At 38.1% G+C, this 23024-nt stretch overlaps 1 protein-coding gene across 3 annotated transcripts in view; it reads right to left on the bottom strand.

The window, feature by feature from the left end:
- Positions 1–18099, bottom strand: part of ephb1 (EPH receptor B1) — a 160809-nt gene extending 142710 nt beyond the window's left edge. For all 3 annotated transcript variants that reach the window (XM_014032005.1, XM_014032021.1, XM_014032013.1), the window contains exon 1: positions 17445–18099. In XM_014032005.1, the coding sequence (XP_013887459.1) occupies positions 17445–17499 (55 nt within the window). In that variant the 5' untranslated portion in view covers positions 17500–18099. The remainder of the gene's footprint in view (positions 1–17444) is intronic.
- Positions 18100–23024: the final 4925 nt, after the last annotated feature.

Raw genomic sequence — 23024 nt, 5'->3', positions numbered from 1 at the left:
CACACACACACACACACACACACACACACACACACACACACACACACACTTGTGGGTAAGGCACTTTTCAGCCCATCACACTCAGGGCATATTATTTTGCTTCACTGAGCTCACTTGACTCTCTGCCAGAATAACTGTAAAAGTCAGCCCTTTTTTCCCTACTTCTGTTTACATGGCTGTCCTMGGCATTTTGGCAAATAATAGATGCAAACCAGAACCCAGAGAACTGTCCACTGAAAATAACCAGAATCAATACAATAGTAAAATGTAAGAAGTGSAGGGGAAGATGAACCTAGTTTGGAGGAAATGCAGACAGACTGGCAGTGTATAAGACTGAGTTGGAGATGTCTGTCTGTGCTGCAGGAGAGGCTGACTTTCAGAATTAGAATGATTTTCAAGTCATGCAAGCAAAACAGATAATTCAAAGAATAGTCCAACAAAGACTAGTGGAAGGACTCAGCCTTTTAAATCAGCTGTCATTGCTAACAGCTGTGCTCAACCAGATTTGATGCTCGCTCACTTGCAGAGACAAGAGGGATAGACAGGGGGAGCCACAAACACAGATCCTAACAGTCCTGACTTTGCCCTTGTAGTTTCATCCTTTCCTCTTTCCTTTTTTAACTTCAGATCTTCCAGTTTAAAAAAAACACAGTTTATGACAACACGAAGCATAATTGGCTTTGACTTATTGTTAACAAATTGTCTAAAACAGAGCGTTCAGTTTGACAAAGCACCGAGCCATCAGGTACAGAAGATGGTATTTGTAAAGATAACTGCTGTAAGACAACAAAAACAATCCTTCTAATAAATAAAAAGACAAAGAGGCACCCAGAAATCCAAGGGCCATTAAATCTGATGCAGGCCAGGAAAAATGGGGTCTGCAATGGCCTATTTCTGTAGGCTCTACATCTCATCAGAAGCTCTCACTTCTGTCCTCATGGTGTGTGATTTATTTGGCCTTAAAATCCCACTTGTCTTTAACATCAGGCAAGTGCAAGTGTGCCTGTGTGCAAGCCTGGCTGTGCAAACCTTCTCTATCGAGGTATTCCATCATTTAAATGCACCTTGCCCATTTGTCACACAGACGAGCCACAGGTGCTGCAGTGGTTTCCCGAACACTTGGGAAATCATAATGAAACAGGAAAAAGAAACAGTTGTATTCKTAATTTCTTTTTGAATACAGAAATTAAAATAATTTATCAAAGCGTTGTTATGACTCGAAATTCCAGGAAATATCCAGGTCAGCCAGATTTGTTCACTGAGTACTGGAGGCATGTATGAGGGCAACTATTGGGGTGTAACAACCCACTTAACCAAAGTTTCCCCCAKAAGACCTAGATTAAAAGCACTTTTGCTAAAGGGAAAAGAAAAATCTAATTCTAGCTGACCACAGTTAATGACAGGACTAAGAACTACACACAAAAGTCCTTTCTTTAATAAAATGCTTTAAATATCAGTAGGTTTTTAAAAGGAAAACAGGTTGATTCACCATATTGTTACTATTATATTCTGTTACTAGTTTTATTTGTTAAGGGTCAAAGTGGGCTGAAGTCTAGTGAYGTGCAGATCGATACTGAAATATTGATACTACCGATACTAGAACTTTATGTTCTAGAATCGATACTAAAATCAAAATATTGATACTTTGATACTTTAGTTATTTCACATAATGTACATCATTAACAGGAAAATAGTGGAAAATAACAAAACTATTCCATACTTGTCTTGATCATATGTGGTTGGAGAGAACTACTTTTTCTTCCGCTTGAGTAATGCATAAGACATAGTCACTCAGTCTGTAGCTGTATGGTAGGTCATTTTATCATAAAATCTGCTTAGTTTGCTGTTACATTCTAGATGAGGGGTTCCCAAACTTTTTCATGCCATGGCCCCCCAAAACAGCATTAGYTCTGGCCAAGGACCTTCTTGCAAACCCACAAACCATGCTACAAAATAACATTGTAACAAATTTTAGAATGTTTTTCTCACTTTTATTCACTATTCAAAAATTATTATATTTCTTTAGAATAAGTATTTTAAATTGTGCTAAACAAATATAAGGTCAGGGCTAGAAAGACTTAATTAAAGAAATTACTATGTCATGTATAATTCATAAAGCGGTTATTTTAAAAATGCTACTTTTTAAGATTTACCAAACACATTATGTGTGTTATCACAAAGTATCAGTATCGGATCAGTTTCGCCGATACTAGACAAATTTTATTTGGTATCAGTATCGGAAATAAAATTGGCAGTATCGAACATTACTACTGAGGTCTCCAGAGCTGAGGGTAAAGAAAAAAAACACTCTGGACATTGTTCATTTTCAGTCATCAGTCATTATGCCAATATTGTGAAATGTCAATTCCACAACTTCAGTTTGTGAGAGCTGAGTTTTCATCATTGGTAAATTGTCCATGTGGGCAGTRGCAGCGCTAATTCAAATTTTAGTTGCACAACTTCTAAAGTGCTAGTAAATTTATTTAAGTCTGCAAGTTCTTAAGCACATACGCACAATAAAACTTAGCAGAAGCTAATTTTAAAAAGCAACATAATCTCCATTTTCCAGAAATCATTCATATAAGAGATRAGTCAGCACTTTACTACCCTCTAGTAGTAAGATTATTTTTCTTTGACAGATTGGCACGTGTCGGCACAGAAAGGGGAGGTGATTCGTAGAAACAGACTTTTAAATCATGGTTGTAAAACAAAAAAAAATAGTTGTGGATTGCTATTTCTGCTGCTTCTTTGTCCTTTTTATGTTTATGGTAGGGCTTCTGTAAGAAAACATGCAGATATATTAGTAATTTTAAACTGTTTATAGTAAAACTGAAACAATACATTCTGGATAGGCTACAGGACACAGAACAGGAACTCCCTTCTTTTCAAAATAAGAGCGTGAATTTAAACTGTTCCGTGTTTCTTTCTTCTTATTATTACTTATTTATTTATTTAATATTTATTGCCGCAGTGTCCCTCAGAGAGGATGTAGCTACAAGCTGCACAGCTGAGTGTGGTTCTACAGATCAGAACCACAGGTGGATTGTCACCCAGTGAAGAAATTCTAATTGCTTCCTGCAACACTAAAAAAAAAATAAAAAAAATTGTGGGAACACTACAGTCTTTGCTAAGTGAAAACCGTCACCGAGGAGAGTCAAGGCTCAGTTACAGTCGTGCTTTGGGTAGTCGYGGAGTGTGCCCTCGCCAGCGGTGGTGGTGTTTATACTTGGCGCTTACGTTGTAGGTTTCTCCAAAAGGACATGTGGAAGCACATTTTATAACTTGTGAAATGTTGTAAATCGGAGAGCAGAAGAATGACGAACAAACATGCTGTTTGAATAGTGCGTGACGCGTGCAGCCTTTGCGGAGTGTCAAAATTTCGGAGGTGCACGACCACGCGCTGGGACACYGCATGGGGCCAATGCGCGGGGACAGCACAATTGCGTCACTTTTGGTGTGCGCCGGGTGCAACCCGTCAACCATAAACCAGGCTTCAGAAGTCAGAGTATAAAGCTCTGCGAACACAATGCTGACTGAGGTGTTGCTGTTTCTTAACAACGAAGGCTCATTGTGTTAAGTAGAGATGGCTTTCCCTTTCATTGTTCAAGAAAATGATAAAGTTTTAATGAATCATGCGGCTACTAAACTTAGTGAGACTAGACGGCATTTTAGCTTTGCTTAAGATGAAATTGACGTTTGAATGTGAAACATTATTTGCATTATTACATACATTATTAGCACTACTCAATTCTAAATTTAGAAAGCACAAATCCTCACATCATTTTAAGAAATTAGTAAAACCCCTAAAGCRCAAAGRAGAAATTTAGGTCCGCAATTAGCGCATTTGCGCTTTAGAGGACTAGTGCCCACCACTGCATGTGGGTATTCCATTCATTATCTGTTTGAAAGCATATATGATGTCTATCTTAAATATAAACCTTTTAAATTTTGGAAAAGTTAGACCGAGACTACATTAAATTATTATTTTTATTATTTTTTTTGCAAAAATCTGATTATTTAGCTTGGACATTCACATTATATTTTAAATGTGACCTCCATAAGACTCCAGCACACATGCGATCCACATRTGCAGAAGATGACATGACATCACATTCAGCAGAAGTTACAGAGTAAACATGGATGCTATGTGGTAACATTTTGATTCTGAAGTTCAGAGCTGAACCAGAGCAGAATAAACAATTAGCAACCTGACATGCTTGTTTAGTTAACAGTTTATAATTGATCTGTCCTCTTCTGCCCAGGTGTAGCATTTTAATTTTTGAAAGCAACAAGCCAAAAGAAAAGTATTGATTGAGTAACTTTAGTATCAACACAGTCCACGATCGATGTTGGACATTACTGTAATATGTTTCTGTAGATTCTCAGTCATCCAGGACATGGGAAATTTAAAGATAAAGCAACCAAACTTCTGTTCTGTAGCTGAAGACGTGATTCAGGGTTATTAACATTATTACTTTTTTTTCACTAAATGAAAACTAATTTAACATAGCCAAAAAATACAGTCTATAGACAATAGCTTAAAACATATTATAAGATGGATTAAGGCTTAAGTATTCTTAATTGTATATTTTCTGTTTAATATTGTTGATATCGATCTTATAAGTAGAACCTGACTTAACTGCCTTAATAGGTTTCTTATTTAATATGGACACAATAAAAATGTGTTAATATTGATTGTACCTGCTGTGGTTACTACAGTACAAAGGAAAATTGTTCTCATATAGGTCAAAAGTGAACTCAGGTATTAATATGGCAGGTTCATTAGAGAACATACTATATTGTGACTAATCAGCATATAAACACAAACAGGAAAAGCATGAACACAAAATAAAAAATTCTTCAGCAGGCCAGACATTACGAACACAGAGCTTTTCCACTGCGAGGGTGATTTCTTGATGTTAAATTGCCCTGCTCTTTTCAGTGATGACCTGTCCATTTCAGATATACTAGCAGAACAGGAAACATTGATTTAATATTTGTCTACCCTGTGGTCTGAATTGAGAGACGGGAAATGATTTGCAGTGTCCGCCAATCACTTTCGATAATGGAGATTTTATTAGAAATGAGGCTGCAGCTGCTGGCCAGTCCTAATTAATTCTACAGGGTGTGAAGGAAAATAAGAAAGATGAAAAATAAATACATAAATAAAACACAAAAAGAAAATGGAATTAGTTGTGAATATATGTAAATTAAATTTTGTGTATTGCCAAACACATTTATATCTGAATCCAAGTTGTGGTGGTAAAAGCAAGAGTTTAAATCTAACGTTTACCTTTTTTTTTTCTGCCATGGCAGTGTAAAATATGTGCGCTGGCCTACAGATCAGACATCCAGGCCCAACCAGATGGCCCTCACTAAGCAGCCTTCCTCTCTGTCAACCTCACCACTAATTAGGATGTTTACATAGGGGCTGCAGGTAACCGCGTGCACATTTAAAGACACCCAAATGGAACAGAGAGATTAGTGCGGCTCCATCTGAAATTGTGCAGCAACATCTAATTTAGGTGTGCGATCTGATATTGCAGGATGTTGAGAAACCTTCAACAGTTTAGGCAAATTACAGCGAGGCTTTTAAGAATTCTATGAATTCACTTTGCAGAAACAGGATAAAGCAGTTTCAGATCAAAGAGACAGTGTTATCAAAAGTATAATTTAAAACACGTCTTGACGATTTTAGTATAATATTTTTTTTTCATTTTTATCCCTGGACAAGATGTTTTTTTTCAAGAATTTCGAAAGAATCGCCTGACTCATCTTCCTGTCCCACATCTACACCTGAAGCTTTATAATAGCTATTTGATGAGAATTACACTGCCTCATCTCCTCTCTGATAAATCACTGCCCTCAATTTCTCTATGGGTGACCTGTTCTTTTTTCCTATCAATCTTAACTTATGCTACCACTTATTTCCAACCCCTCAGTTTTCTATCAAAATGTTCCATATCTCTTTTGGTTTCTCAATAAATTAAACTGAATTTCCCCCAATGCCACATCGCATCCACATTCCTTTTGTGTTGTTCACTGTGAACTACAAATGTACGCCTGAAGAAAAGCAGGGGTGCGTAACAGGGGTTTATGAAATATTTGTCATATGGGCAGAACTGGACCAGATGGGAAGCGGGCCAACAAGCTTTTTTATTTCTTTGCAATAATGCCATCCTGTTAAACAAAATATCTGTCGACAGACACAGTTGATGTCTATCTCTGCGTGTGAGACAAATGCATATGTCAAAAGTGAGCAGCTGTAATTTGTAACTAAAGATACTGTAACCAACTCATCATAGATCTTTTTATTGTGTGTTTGTGTGTGGCAAGCAAGAGAGAGAGAGAGAGAGAAAGAGAGAGAGTTCCTGTGAGTGATTGTTCTTTGATGCTGTGCTACGCTGCACAATACATCTTCTGTTATGGCAGGGTGACTGGTCAGGCCCCATTCTAGATGGTGGTRTGGTGTAAATCAGAGTTGATTTGGCTGCCTGCCACAAATGTGTCATCTCCCCTAGGTCCAATGAGGATCCAACAAATATCATCCAATGTCAGACACACCACACTTCATAGATCTTGCAGATGGCTCTCCCTGACTTTGTAAGATTCAACAGGTCTGATCTGGTGGTGTCCCCCCAGCATGTGCCTTCTCTAGATTTGCCACAAGACAATGTCGTCCCTCTTCCGTTGGCCTGTCAAACAAGGCTGTCACAGTCTTTCGACGGGATCAAAAGCCCAGATGGCTTGAGTCAGCAAGACAGAGAAGAAAAGCGCCCAGTATAAACTGGAATGAAATCGGGTGATGTTGTGAACTGGGTTTAAAAATCTGATTGTACTGCAAGAGCACAGGAATTATGTATGAACAGCTGAATCAATTCTACAGTTAGATACAAAAAAGGGGAGAAATAGTAAAAAAGGAAAATCTCAGTCTAAGAAAAGTCTAGAAAATAAAGCAAAATATTTGAATGTGTTGGTTACTGTGGGGAGCAGATTTTTTTTCTCTAAACACATTGCATATTTTTATGACTATAGGGTGCATCAAAAGAATTTGTCTTCATTCACTAATTTTCCAAACTTCCTTTAACCTGTCCAAGGTTGTGAAGGCACTGAGCCCTGTCCCAGCTGGCATCAAGTATAATGCAGGGTACATGCTTGATAGTTTGTCATCACAGGTCAGACATAAAGATAGTCATGCATGCAATCCTTTGATCAATTTTGTATCACCTTATAATCTAATGTGCATATTTCTTATTCAGAATGCAAAGCTGCAAGCTGAAATGTAGATCTTTCCGTGAGCTGACAATGTAAACCATCACACTGCCATGCTGCCTGCTTCTACTAATTAGGACAAATTAAAAACAGCTTTTTCAAATTTTGGAAGACAAAGTTTGAAGCCCAAATTAGGTTAGGTTAGGTTTACTGCCTTCCACTTTCAAGCAACAAATCAAAATTCACTAGAATTCTGCTTTGATTTATTTGTCATATTAAAAGCACTTTAACAGGTCCCTTTAACAACTTAAGGGGTGTGGTGGGTATTATGTTGTTTCCAGGCACATGGTTCAGTTCTATACCACAATAAAATACCTATGTTACCTTTAGTTGTTGTGAAAATGCTGTACATTAAAAAAATGACTTTGCATCATAGCTGATCTAAACACCTTGGAATTGACTTTTGTCTCTTTAAGAACCTCTACTGATCAGCATAGGTAAGAGTGAACTCTTGTGTTAGGTATTTGCCAGGTACACAGTCTTGTAGCCTCTGTAGCATGAGAGTACATGAACAGGGATTAAGCTAGAGGAGTGTCTTCAGTTTTCTGATGCCTTCTTTCAGCTGGTGACACCTCGGGACCTTGAGTTTGTTGAGAGTTTTTTTTTTTTACACTACATAAATTTTGTAAACGTCATAAGCAATTTACGGGTGACCGTGGTTTCAAAAAATTATTACCCTTTATTGTAATAATTTCAAGCAAAATCTATTAGTGTTTAGGCAGCTCCAAATGGCTACCACAGGAGATTCAAGGATTTTTCAAACTTGCATGAATGATAAAAACAACACTCTAGGTATGTTTTTGATAAGGGAATGACATTATAACAAACTGTGATGGACCACATCAGAAAGTTCTGTTAAATTCATTTAGAACCCACACAAAATAATAAAATAGCAGAATTCGATTCAGATGTGGTTCTTGTATAGCCTGAAYGTTATGCTGATAATTACGGATGGACATAACAATACATATTAATTTAGACACCTGATWAATATCAATAGAAAATGTGCCCGATAAGTTGATCATTTCACTGAACTCCAACCCAGAACCACATGACATGCTGGGAGATAAAGGCAAAGGAAAGGCTTTAGCTGCTTGACCTTTCATGGCCCAGCTAAGCAAGGCGGGTGGCATCAACTCACTCACTCACTCTTTGATAAGMTAACAAGAATCTACTGAGCAACGCACGGTAGCAGTTTCTTGTTTTGCCACCATGCCTCATAACGGCTTCGAAATAAAATAAAAAAATGACGAAGTGAAAGAAGAAAATGAGTGCAAAAGAGGAAAGTTCACATCACTAGTTCGTAAGTATTAATCAACATTTTTCCCCTGATGCTTATTTCAAATAGGTAAAACCAAAAAACGAATCAATAATTATCAGTATTGACTGATCTGAAACACTTGTATCGTGATACATTTTTCAGACAAATCTTGGCCTATTAACAACACTGCAATATTTTGGTAATAAAGTAAAGAGAGATGAGAGTTCAGCTCCAAGTGACAAAAGTGTTTCAAAGTGGACATTTAGGATTTTTCTATACTATATACAATATGTAAAATGTGCTAAACAAAAGTAGACATATGAGTTATTACAGTGAATTTAAGAAACATGGTCTCTTTTAAACAAACATTTGCAGTTTCAAAAGAAAAAAAAAAAAGAACGTTGCCATAAACAGTTAATAAGTCAATGTTTCCTACCAGCGCTGAATGGGTGAAAGAAAGTCTGTGGCAACTTTTATTCTCAAGGAAATAAAGATATTTAGTTGTCGAAAGAACTACAGCTTTTATGAGCTGTTGAAGTGTAAGTAGACCTAGAATAGAAAGTTCACTTTACAGAACCAGCTAAAGCTGCAGTTCAGAGCCAAACTAAACACATTATTCTTTCCCAACTATAAGTAGACTATGTCTACATGCCAAGAAGCTTCACCCCCTTATTCCTGCTCTTTTCCGTCTAGTCTAACTTCTCCATGCAACTATAGTGTTTCTCTTCATTGATCTCACAGTGCATGCATATTAAACGACCGGCCGCAACCTAACAGTCAGAATCAGCTCATTCTTCTACAGAGATCACACAGGCTTCTCTGACCTCACTTTTCTGAAACTGTAGTTGCAAATACATGGAGAAATCTTGTCAAAATGTTCAATGATTGAGTTCATAACAGTTGTAACAGATAAAAAAAGCAGCTACTGAAAAGATTAACAAGATTAAAGTGGAATGGTACTTTACCAAGATAACATTCACTGTATCAACAATTAGAACCCATTTTAACTTTGTATCTAATTGAAACTCAGCATTGTTGTCTTTGTGTTCTATGTCTGCTTTGTGTGCTTTCTTTGTGTAACTTCACCAGTGACTTGGATCACATTTAAGCTGCTGTTTTCTACCTTTTTGCTGTTGTAGGAGGTGCAGACTGATGCTACAGCTGTGAAGCACTATTTCAATAGCATGTCAGATCACTACTAGCTGCCTCAAGAGACCACAGGCACACACGGCTCTGTCCTTGTCTGCCCTGTGCTCCTCCACAGGCATTTCATCCAACAAAAGTTAACAAATTTGATAAGGTGCCACCTATAATCTTCGAAATTCTCCTGCCTGCGGGCGGAGCAAGTTTCCTCCAGTGTCAACTAACTGCAGATGAAACACAAGACTGTAGGAGCTGATGAAGACAACACAAGACACTGCAGATGAATGAAACAAGATAAACTGCAAAGGGTGCTTTATATAGCAGCACAGATTTGACAGTAGAGAATAATTCACCAAAAAATGAAAAAAACATCAAGTCATTCTAAAAGCTAGATGATTTAAAAACATCTAATGTTTGAGAGTAAATGATGTGTTGATTTTCAAAGATCTGAAACATAAAAGGAATCTCACATTTTTATAACCAAAAACACATTAATGGACATGGATACACACAGTAAAACCAGAGAAAAGGCAAGAGATCTGCGATCAGTATTAGTTTCATGGATCTGCCTGAATTAGCATGAAAATCACACCAGCAGACCGTGATAAAGCCAAGATTCCTTTGATGCAAAGGGAAAGATAAAAGTGGCAGACCACAAGGGAAAGAGAAAAGGGCAACTTAAATGTGGGATGTAACCAAACTGCTTGATATTTTCAGCCCCATCTCTACATTTTATAATTTACTTACACGGGCAAGGCAGCAGGCATGAAAACATAAAACACATTTTTTTAAGCAACAGTGTAAGCAAGATGAACATTCAGGGGATAGGATGAGAAGAGAGAAAAAAAGGGAAAGGAGAAAAATGAGAAAGTCAGACAGGGGAACTCATTAACTTCTCTTTAATAAAGCCCAAGTCACACGGGGACCCTTTCATTTCTTTATCTATTCAGTTTCTCTCACACACACACAAAACACAAGCATGCGCAACACATTCAGGTGCCAAATTGATCATCTCCAGATTACTGCACACACTGTGATCACAACCCATGCTCCAAAACCATTTGACTCACATTAAAAACTCCTATCCTAACACTGAAAAAAAGGGGGTGGGATGCTAGTAACAAACCGTCAGTTACTCTGAAGGTTTGGCAATGACATTGCATCACTTTACCTGGAACAGCTCTTTAGTTACTGCTGCAGAAAATAATCTCCGTGTGTTTATTACTTTAATAATTCACTGCAATGCAGGCAGTCAAGACTTTTATTATATTTCTTTTTGTAGGAGTAGCTCGGCAGAAAGAGTCATCCCTAAACCCAAGCAAATCTGAAAACGTAAAGTAGAAGAAATGTCATTCTTACCTTTTTTTTCTATTTACTATCATTTTCTTTTTTCTTTTTTTTCTTTTTGCAGTTATGGTTTTTGGCGAATGTTCACTCGGATTTCCAAAGTATAGCACTAGGACGGATTCATCTCCACTGGGAAAGAAAGCAAGGACTGTAGCATTAAAGCTTCATCTAACTGAACATCCATGCCTTCCCCTGAGGCCAGACAGCAAGGCTAATTTCAGAAGCGTGGGCCCCGTCAGCTGTCACCGGCATGTGCATTCATAGTCACACACAAGCACACACGTGGGCACACTTATTCGACAAAAACACACATAGAGCATGCATGCGCTCGATTCAATACAGAGCTAATTCCAAAATGTGGGCTTCTGACAGAAGTCACCGTCTGTGAGTACAAAGCTGAGCAGCATGTTACACAACCTGGCACTCTAATGTGTCGACAGTGGGAGAGAGAGTGAGAGAGAGAAAACGAGTCAGACAAGGGATCAGATGGGGAAATATTGATTGGCTGACGAACAACAAAATAAAATAAAACAAAAAAGAAACATTCTGCCAGGGGCTTTTGTAGAGGGTGTGAGAGACACACCTATAATAACAGGTATGACAATTACCAACATACATTGTTAACAGGTAGGCAACATATGTGTACCAGCTACTTTGTGACTAAATCCTTGTTTACGTGAGATGTTTGTTTTGCATTTAATTACTTGGTAATGCACCTGCTTCACAAACTCCCGGCAGATAGTTTGTGCATCATTGTTATTGATTTGTATACATTTTCACAGTATCTGTATAGAGTGCGTGTCCAAATTAGTGTCAAACATCCACAAGTGAGATTCTCTGAAGGTTTAATTCCTAGCTTTTTGATCACAAGTTATACAAGTTTGATCAAAAAATATTGTGAGTTTGCAGAGCATGTTTTAATGTAAAACAAGCATAACTAATGATACAAGTTTGTTCTTCCAGTGTCCCTTAGGATGTTTTTTCACCAGCCCTGTTTAGTCCGCTTTAACGTTAGTTTGTTTGCGTAGAAAGTCCAGTTCCTTTGGGTCGGTGTGAATGCATAATTGAGCTCTGATGAGGACCAAAAAGCAAACTCTAGTCCCCCTAAAATTCTAGGTCTCAGTTTGGTTGAAGTGAACACTGGTGTGGTTTGATTGCATGTGTGAACGCCAAGCAGACTGGAGACTGCTCCAAAAAGCAGGAAGCAGACTTTAACTCATGGCTTTCTGAGTAATAACAGTAATTATAACTTGTAAATACCTTGCTGGACATCTGTATATGGTGGACATCACAGCTGTAAGTTGGATGCGCTCCTACTCGATGAACGCCACCTCACACAGAGCCGTCTCAGCTGCCTTGTGTGAAAAACATCATTCTCCATAGTTTGGCCTCCTTTTCTATTCATGCTAAGTTCATTGTTTTGTGTATCTTTGGCACATTTGCCACTAAAATCTGCCATCACGCCACATTTTTTTTTACATTTTGTGGAGAAAGAAGTTGCACTCAGTGTCTTCTTCTAAGGTTTTCATGTTGATTCCTTCAGTGGTTCTTGGTGCAGCGCCACCACAGGTGAGGGAGGGGAACAGGTTGTTCACAAGATTGTTAGTTTGACACCATGCAGTGTGAATGCGAACCACACCAGCTGAAAATGTAAACAAATCTTGCAATTTTGGTCCCCAATTGAACCGAGTCTACCGGATTATCAGGTGTGGATATGACCTTACTCAACCAGTGATCGCTGAAACATTCATTCATATCAGGTACAAATTTTTAATGATGTAGATTTGTTGGTAATTTAAATAAAACAGTTCTGAGATTTGTTGACTATAGAAGTCCATTCTAGCAATTGAGCTGAAGCTGGTACTTGTCACATATGGRCTCTGCGAAAACAAAGATAAAATAAAGTTTTTTTTTTTGTCAAACTTGTAAATTTATAAAGCATTGTACTTAAGTGCTTAGACTTTATCTTGGCTAACTTGGCAATAGCCCAAGTAATAATGTAAAGTAAATTCAACTTATTTTTTWCATTTTCCAATGTTTATAAACATTAAATTGGCAACAGGCTCTGGCGCGAGATAAAATAAATACTTTACTAAGAATAAATTACCAGGTCACTGGTTCCCATGTCCACCAGTCACTGTGCGAGGTGTGGGGCACACTGAAAATGTTGCAAATCTATCACAGGGCCACATAAAGACAAACAATTCACACCCTCACAGTACCTGGAGAAAACATGGGAGATACAATGCAAACTCCACCCAAAAGGGTCAGAATTTTATTCAGCAACCTTCAAAAAGCACTACCAACGGTGCCACCATGTACATTAGATTACGTAAAAYATTAGTATTCTTTTTTTAGACTGTAAAAAAGAATTATGTAGAATCAGTGACGATTAATATCACTGAATGCACATTGCATTTCATGATTGACATCATAATCACTTGGCCACTAGGGTATATAGCAATTTTGACATTTAAGGAATGTAAAAAAAATAAGACCTAGGCCTATTTTCTGCAAACGTATCTTTTCAGCATGTAACAATGGGACGTCTGCCAAAAGACAAGTCTTTGAGCAGGCRTGCATAAGCACAATACAAATACATGTGACATTAAAATCCAAATAAATAGATGAGGGACATTTTCTTATACGTTCTACAATTTCAAATAATCACATCCAGGTGTTCTATGAACAGGCAGGAAATCAAGGCTGGTAGATTAAATCATCATTTCCCATGGGTGACTGCAGCCCTGCCTACCTATCTGTTTAATGTGACATTAGTTTTTCACTGGAGACATGAACGAGATTTTAAACTTCAATCAAGTGATTACCAAACAGGATGAAAAGGCTACAACTGAAAGAGTCCATATGGCAGTAGTTGTGGGCAGCAGTTTTTGTTGGGAAATGTGCACTTCAACAATTCATTTTCCCAGGATTCTTTATGACACAACTCAAGCAGATTTCCATCTCATTGTCACTGCGTGCGCCATTGCTCATTCACTGAGATGATACAACTTAGAGGTTCGGCACTGAAAGACATTAGCATTTTAGAATACATTAGCATACCCAAAGGGATCTGTGGTAACATTGATTACAAGTAATCACATGCATTTCAATGCTGCTCTGCCTATGATCACACCCAATATGCCAAACGCTACACTCTATTTTTTTGCACCTACACACACATTATCTTGGTAAGGCGCACCTACCCMCCACTGTGTAGCAGGTGCTGTGATATGATTTTGTCTCCACCCCACCCTGCCTGCTGATACGCATGCATGTTCACATGCACATGCATGTCTTTAAAGACAAAGCTGTGAATCAGAGGCGACAGGTCCCTGGTTTCATGCCATCCTTAGCAAATGTAGTGCTAATTGCCATCCCTTCACTGTTTAAAGCAGCATGGATTCAACATGAGGTGCATATGTGGAGCCCAAGACAAAGTCATCTCCTGCTAGTAGAGCATCACAGGGAAAATAGAACAACCAAATGGGGTCTCACCTTGACGTATAAATCACTGCAGGAAATTTCACAAGGTATTTTAAGCTTTTGCTCTCACTGCGTAATCAGCTTCAGCTCATGAAGTTGTGGTTGGCAGCTGGGCACAGACACATGTAGAACTTAGTGTTGTTGGTATGACAGCTGATTAGAAAAATGAGAGATTTGACTGAGGCAGCTCTAATGATCTTTCCATCTGATTGACAGGCCAGGCAAGGCTTCAATTCACACATCTAGCACATCACAGAATGTGATCCATGTACAGCAACAAAGGTCAGACACACATACACAGCTTGTTCACTGCTCTGTTAGATGTTAGAAAAAAATACTATTTGCTTCCATAAATCCCTCCTGTGGCTACCAGAATATTCCACTATTATGTTGAGCATAGCAGGGCTATTTCCTTCCCCAGTTAGCCTGTCAWCAAGGACATTGTACTATATTGTCTGGTAGTGAGCCTAAATGGGTCCCTTTCAGGGGTATTTTCAGGTACTTTCATGAAAGAATGGAGAGGATATTTATATCATATTTCATGTTTTTTTTTAATTATTATTGCTGAGTGAACAGAGTTTAGGAAAACACGCAGGCACATACGCACGGGCACTTTCTTCACTGACCCAGATGACCAAGTCAAGAGCATTCCAGCTCCAAGCAATTTCCTCCATCTTTTCCCAACAGACAGGATCTGTTCAAAAGCACCTGGCTTTAATCTTTCAAGAGAATGCAACAAATGCTGTTGTACACACTACATAGAGAATGTCCAGTATAACCCCATGTACAATTTTTTTTAATTGCTCTTGGAAAAACATTTTGCTTTATCCTGCACAAGGGTCAATGGATAAGGGATGGTTGTTTTTTATTTATTTTTTTTAATTTTATTTTATTTTTTTTTTCAGAACTGGCACACAGCACCAAGCTCCCTAAATGCATTCACACAGATCTATCTTGTGATTATTGGCAATTATCCAACAATTAGCAATGTGCTGATGTCACTTYGATGTGAAAGGCGAAGCAAGAGTTGTTTGCAAAGAAGTGGTCATCCATACTAATAGCCCAGTAGATTGACATAACACCTACATAAACTTGTTGTATTTCAGTCATCATTGAAACAACAGTGAAAGTAAAGGTTGCCATGTGAGAACGTGTGCATGCATCTTAAATAATGTGAGTAGCAATTAATGTGAACAGTTTACAAGGCTCTTGTTATCATACCATTCACTTGGGGAAGAAAAATCTATTTCAGGTCAGAAAATTGGATCACGTTTAAACATTCTGCTTGATAGCAATCCCTGTGTGACTGTAACTGTTTTCAGGATTCAGGTGGACAATGTAAAGCCCAGATTTTTGTAACTATGTTCATATGCAAGAGGACAATTCATATGATACTATTTTCCTCTTAATCTAAAAGTAGCACCACAAAAGGAATATACAGTTTTACAAATCTCCATGTGGACCAAAATATGAATGTAAAATATATTGGCAAACATACATGCAACTTTTAAACGTAACAACAACAACAACAACAACAACAACAACAACAACAACAACAACAACAAAAAGCAGCATAACATCTTAGCTAATGTCCTGTTTAATTGTGACTTGCAGATAAGCACTATGTAAAAAACTTTTTGTTATTTTTTTCTAATACAATAAGGAGGATTAAAGTTTAAAAAGTACCAATACATTCTTTAGGATTGTGCCTAAATAAATATATTTTATAAGCTAACAGTACGTTGAAGTTATCAGCTGAAAAAAATGACAAATTAAAATTACCTCTTTCCACTTGTAAGTAATCAGTAGTGACAAGTATTGACCTCCAAAAGTTTTTTTTTATTACTAAACATTTTTGTAACAAAATGTTCAGTAAATGACTGTTTACAAAAAAGTGTTTTCAAATGTTGAATGATTGGTTTAAAACAAAAGCCCTAATTCAATAACTAGGCTTAAAAAGCAGCTTTTAATCTTTTTTTTCCCACATTCTTAGGTTATCATTTTATACAGAACAGAATTCCATTTCCATAGTTCAATTTGATTGAGTTTTTTTTTTCTTTTTCTGAAAGCATCAACAACCTTGCTCTTAGAGAGCAGAATTTGCTGCAAAAGACAATAATTTCAATGTTTTCTTAAAGGTGTTTTTGATAAGGTCAATACTTTGAGTTCTTGTGTTTTTGAAGCTCTTCACCAAGTTTTATATTATTAACTTGGAGGTAATTTACCAAGCAAAAGACAGCAGGCTSATCTTAGAAATTACCTGACCTCTTGGGAGGAGTTAATATTTAAATTATGATAAAAAAAACATTGTGACACAGCCAAAAATGTCAACATGACTGAGTTCACTGTTTTCAGATGGTATTTGTTTAATCTTGTGTTTAGTACACCAGCATTTCCATTTGATTTTTTTACCCTGTTTCATGTTTATGGTGTTCAGGAGTTTGATGGATCTTAAGTAGAGTTTATATGCTACTTAAWGCTATACCATGACTGCATCATGTTTAACCTCTCCTCCATAATACCCATCACCCTGTAGAGGTGCCCCACTTCTTTGAGTTATGTTCAGTCTGGAAATAATATTCAGGCAGTACAACCAAATTTGATCCCTGCACTATAAATATGATCTATGTTTAAAGAGGTAGTGGATGAAAAATGACCCTTTCGAACATAAAAGTCAGTAATTGAAATACTTATTTAAAGCAGCCTTTAGCTCAAGTTTCAGTTCATTGTATAATGTAAATAACATATGTTAGTGAAGTAATAAAACAGGTAACTTTAGGACATGCTATTCTCTGTAAAGCAAACCCTCATTTTGTTTTGTCAAAAGTTTAGAAAAAAAAAACATGCAGGAGATGACAAATCATCCCTGTATTCATCAAACACAGCCAATCCATCAGACACAGTCTTGCCTCTCAAATAAACAGAGAACACTTACGACATGTGYCACTTTCTCTCTGTGCTGTGATCCATGATATGATGGAAGCACTCATATATCCTGGACAATGGACAATCAATCTTTAGAGCTGTGAAAACAAAGAGAGATGGAAGCTTCTTGTTTGCTGTTTGTCTTTTCCACATTTAAGAAACACTATCCATCCCTCTGCCAATTCATCATGCTTTTCCCCTTAAGAAACTACCAACTGATGTTTATCAAATGGTATAGATTCTCCAAGCATTACCTGAACATTAGAAAGATTGAAAACATGTGCAGAGATGCAAGTCACTCTCCACACTCCCCTCTCCATTTCCACTCATCAATAACAGCCAGCAGAAGGGGTCCTCTTTCAGCCAATCATTGACAGGTGTTTGAAAGACCTTTAAAAGCAAACTGAAGATCCCCCCGCCCTTTTTTTCTCCAAATGTGCTTGAATCCACTTGCACAAAACATRCGCAAGGACACACTGACAGACTCGCACAGTGACCTTGTCAGGAGTGATAACCATCATGTGAAGAGAGCAGCGCACATCAACCTTACAGTTCCTTCTCGGGTTTGCCAAGTAGACATATCAAGTGGATTGCAAAAAATACTAAATGAACAGAAGGTACTGGCAGTTTAGTAGGCATGAAAGCTAATGTTGGGGGCAAAAATAGTTTCTTTGTAAAACCTTGAAAATAAAGTAAAAATATCTGGCAGCAGATGCACTGCTGAGATTTTATTGAAAAGATGTTACAGTGAAGGAAGTCATCTCTTCGATGCACTGTTTGCACAAAAAGAATGAAATCAAATGACTCTTGCATTTGTTAGTAATTGAAAAATGGGTAAAACATATGTCTTGCTGTTATATTAGGCAAAATAAAATGTGAGCACAAGTACGAATCAGGAGTCATGAATACCATCTGTCTCACACATCAAGGCAAAGCTTTTGAAGATATGCAAATACAGAAACAGCGTTCCCCCATCGTCCTAACCTGTTCAGTGTTTTCTAATGAAGGGGAGACTAGCCTTGGCATGAATAACAAAAGCCTGGGAGATTGTCACACTACAACACACCCATGTATGACTTTTGCTTAGCCAGATGCTTTTGTCTGGGATGCTGCTTTGCAATTTGTGCTACACAGTCAGTGTTGTCATTTACACAGGTTGGAACATGATTTATCCCTCTTAAAAGAGGTTGTGAGAAACTCTGTGATGTGATTCATTCAATCCTAAGCACTCTTAAGGCTGAAATGATGCTCTTACGCAAAAAAGAAAAAAAAACCACTGTGTTTGTTGACATTCACTGTACTGCAGAAAGGTAAAAACTCACTAAAAGATCTCCCAGACCTCCCTGATGACAGAAAGGATTTAACAGTCCGACTTTGATCCGTAAATAATAATCTGAGATTTCCCATAGACACATGAGCCAGAGCAATTAAATAGCCATCAAATTATACACTTGTCATGTTATACCAAGGTTGTGCTAGTTCATTTTGATTAAATAAATGGACGGTGTGTGACGGATAACATCTGCGTTGGGCATCATGACTGAAGGCAATGTTTTTGTGGTCAACCACGTAGAAAACAAAACTATGTTTACTGCTTGTTAAGCACTTTTGCAGCACTTTGTATTGTGCTGTTTGAAACCTGAATGTTGGCACAACTTTGAATAATCCTACTGTATGCAAATTTCACTGTGCTGCACATCACAGGTTTACAAATGAACTTGCAAAGATAGAGTTGGAAGCCAAGAGATTCTATTAAATTATATGTGATGATTTGTACAACATATACACCCCCGTACCTCACACGTTCCCTGTGTAGTTAAGCCGCTACAAATGATCCTCCCTTTACAGAATGTCTTGTAGAGCTCTGAAGCTGCACTGTGCTGCTACAATCACATAGTGATTTTAGGGATCTGAAAGCCCAGCTTTCTTTTTTTATACATCTAATTTAGATTAACCTACTTCTTTTTTTTCTCTTTGTCAAGGATGTGTCTTTTGATATGAACTGAACCGCCCTTAAAGCCGATGTGACACAGATGTAAAACACCCAGAAAACTGCTGTACAATTACATTCAGCTTGACTTAGTGGGAACGTTTATCATGTTGACATGTCATCAGCACACTGCTACATGGCCACAGTAGGGGGAGAAAAAAACTGAGCACATCTGTTCATTCAGCTCCACATCCTGCTTTACCTTATTTAAAATTACCTGACTGCATACCATATGTGTATAGTTGCATTCAAACACTTTATTTTCCCAGCTCTAGAAATGGACTGACTCCGCCCAGACATCGTATGTCAAGCTGCCGAGTGGGTCTCTAACGGTGCGTGAAGCTCGGATCAAAGGCGTGCCGCTTTAAATGCTCAACCTTGGGTAAAAAAAAGGCAGGGAGGGGACAGACTTCATATAAACAGAAGGGAGATGGAAAGAAACAATTAGAAGGGCTGCAAGTTCTTTGACACTCAATACGTCCCAGTTCAGAATAGGGATAAGGGGTGAGAGACTCAGACTGCAGTACTAACCAGCCAAAGCAGGACACCTTTTGTAAATGCTGACAGGGAAAATAGGATCTGATTACATCTTTATCACAGTCTGTAATGCAGGCATGGCCAAGGCCATGCTGCCCCCCTCCTTCATACAAGTGTCTTCATGTTTTCTCACTTGAACTGTCTTTTTTGAYCCTGGCTGGTTTATTGAACACGTTCTCACTCCCGACTCGTCAACATATTAACACTTCGTCAGGGACGGTCTAAGTCCAATTTTGACGCGTCGGGTACCCCCCTCGAGTCAGTCCTTGCTGCCTGTGACTTTTCCGGGTTGCGCCACTTAGGGGTCTTTGGGTTGGGGGTCTGAGGTTAATATGAGGGATCAGGATTAATGGTTAATTTTAGGTACTGAGGTCGGGGATAGGCTGTATATGGCTAATATAGGTTAAATTTAGGGTCTGGGATGGTTAGTTCTAACGCATTCTCTACATTTTCAAAAATGGTCAATATGAGGGATCAGGGTTAATGGTTAATTTTAGGTACTGGGGTCARGGATAGGCTGTTATGATCAGTGTCTGTGCTTATGATTTATTCTAAGTTTTCTGTCTTGTCTTCCTGTTTTCTTCCTCCTGTCTGCCTTTGCTTCAGCCCCACACACTCACACCTGATCCTCATGTTTCTCCCCCAGGTGTTTCTTGTGTTAGCTCATTAGTTCTCCTTTATATTCTGTTCTTTGTCTCCAGTCTGTGTCAGATCTTTGTTTCCTGTTTTATGCTCAAGTTCTTGTCTCAAGCCTTAGTCAAGTCTATTAGTTTGGTTTGCTGCCACACCAGCCTCTTGTTTTCATTTAAGTAGATTTTGCTAAACTCGCTCGGTCTTGCATTCTGGGCTTCTACCAGCTAAGTAATTCATTACAGTATAGGGCTAATAGAAATCAAATTTCGGGTCTGGGATGGTTAGTTTCACGCATTTCCAACTCTTTAAAAAATATTACAACGCGCTCGTCCTCTTCAGCCTAATCTCGTAAAGAACTGACGCGCGGGGGGTACCGACGCAGACARCTACCTGACCAAACGTCAATATGTTGACGAGTCGAGAGTGAGAATGGGATGGTTTATTTGTTATGACAAAATTCTCATAACTAATTCTTGATTAATTTCTCAAAGTCTAAAAAAGTTGCTTTTGGAATTTTCCTTTGGGAGTTTTAGCTGTCAAAATCTTATGTAGAACATTCATGTTTATATATTATGCATGGCAACTAAACACAATTTACTAATCTCACTTATTCTTTTCCCAGAAAAGAGGGCATTATTGTTGCCAGACAAAATGTAACTAATCATACTAACAAAATGTCATGATTCTGGAATTTTTGTTTGTGTTTTCTTTTTCTTTTATTAGTCATACTTTTCCTTGTTAAACTGAAGATTGTTCCGAGAACAGTATGTTTCAGCTGGCTTAGTTTCCTCTGTGTCACTGATTGTTGCTTAACTCATATCACTGGTCTCTGCTCATTACTTATCTGCTAATTAGTCCAGCTGCTATCACTCAGTAATCGCTCATCCCAGCATTTTTCTACTCCAGGTTTTCTCTGTCTTTTTTGTTGTGCAGTTTATAAGCTCTGTGTCCTGCTAACTGTTCCTTAAGTGCTACATAGTTCTTTCCTTTTCTGTTTTATAAGTGTTTGCTGCTTCATCAGTTTTGTTTTATTTATTTTTCTCCTAATAAAATTCTAATTTCTGCTTTATTTTGAGTCTGCAGCTTGAGTACCACAACAACATGACACAAGAATACGCAAACTTACAGCACCATGTAATCTTTTGCAAAGCACTTTTTATAGGTTGTTTTAGGAAAATGAATACAAAACAAATCACAAACTCAACAAAAATGGACAGGTACTCTGAAATGCATGAACAGTAAAGAGCTGGATTTGCTTAAGGGTTAGCAATCAGAACCTCCAGCCTCCTAATTAGCACACATAAGATTGAAAACATGATACAAGCCTCTCCCACACTCCATCTTTCTCCCTTTCTCTCTCTGGCCTTCATCAGCTTGGCTCTCTTACACAAATGAATCCTGATCCTTTCCCTCCAGCTTTCCTTGGAAAAAAAAACTATAGTGTTGTGGGAAACTGTATGGATTGTTGCAGCATCTCTGTTTGGTTCAATTTGTTGTAGCTGGTTTGTGCTTTTAATTTAGGTGCATGATCCAAATGTAGTTATTGAACAACAGGATATTATTTGGTTTCAACAGTTTTCCCATCAAAATGAATCTGCTTGGTTATGTAGGGAAAGTATTTCAAGCTGTAATGTGATACATTTTTAGACATTGCAATTTAAATAGCAAACACCATAGTCTAATTTCCTCAGCCTTAATTCCTCTTACTGAAATGCCTTTCTCACTCGGTCAACTTTTCTGCCGTACTGCATGGAGCCAGGCTAGTGGATCGAGATACTGTCCYCTTATTTCCTATTACCCTCTGTGCTTCAAATCAATACTTAATTACCTCCACGAATGATCATCTTGTCCAGCTAGAGAAGTGGACAGCACAGGGCAGGTTGAAATTTGCCTGGCAGAGGAATTCAGTGTTACACAGGGTGAAAGCTGTCCTCCCACTACTGCTACTTAYTGGCCCATCAGTGTCTCTCCCAGAAGCTGGCATTCCGTTTTGCACTATGCAGGCACTTCATTTCATTTCTTTTTCTTTTTCTTTTTTTTCTTTTTTTTTGGGAGGGGACTTTTCATTTCTCAAGCTAACACAGCCACACACACAGAAACACTAGTATTCATGCACAATTTCTCTGCTACTCTCTTGCTAAAAGACCAGTGTTTAATAAGAGATTACATTTATGGTGAGGAGAAGGGCAGGCGGGTGGTGAAATATGTCCACATGTCCTGAACCTGGAAGAGGTGCTGGTACTTAGTCATTAATAATGGGACAGCCCCATGGCCCTGGTCCTTAGCTCTCCATCTCTCCTCATTTCCTTTCTACACATCAAATCTCCCCATGAATTAAGGCTGTGCATTAAAGTTCATGCACATTCATGCCTGTGTGTGTGTGTGTGTGTGTGTGTGTGTGTGTGTGTGTGTGTGTGTGTGTGTGTGTGT

Source organism: Austrofundulus limnaeus, unplaced genomic scaffold, assembly GCF_001266775.1.
Source record: "Austrofundulus limnaeus strain Quisiro unplaced genomic scaffold, Austrofundulus_limnaeus-1.0 Scaffold6, whole genome shotgun sequence".
Lineage (NCBI taxonomy): Eukaryota > Metazoa > Chordata > Actinopteri > Cyprinodontiformes > Rivulidae > Austrofundulus > Austrofundulus limnaeus.
Note: the sequence above shows the minus strand (reverse complement) of the source record. Positions and strands in the feature narration are given on the sequence as shown.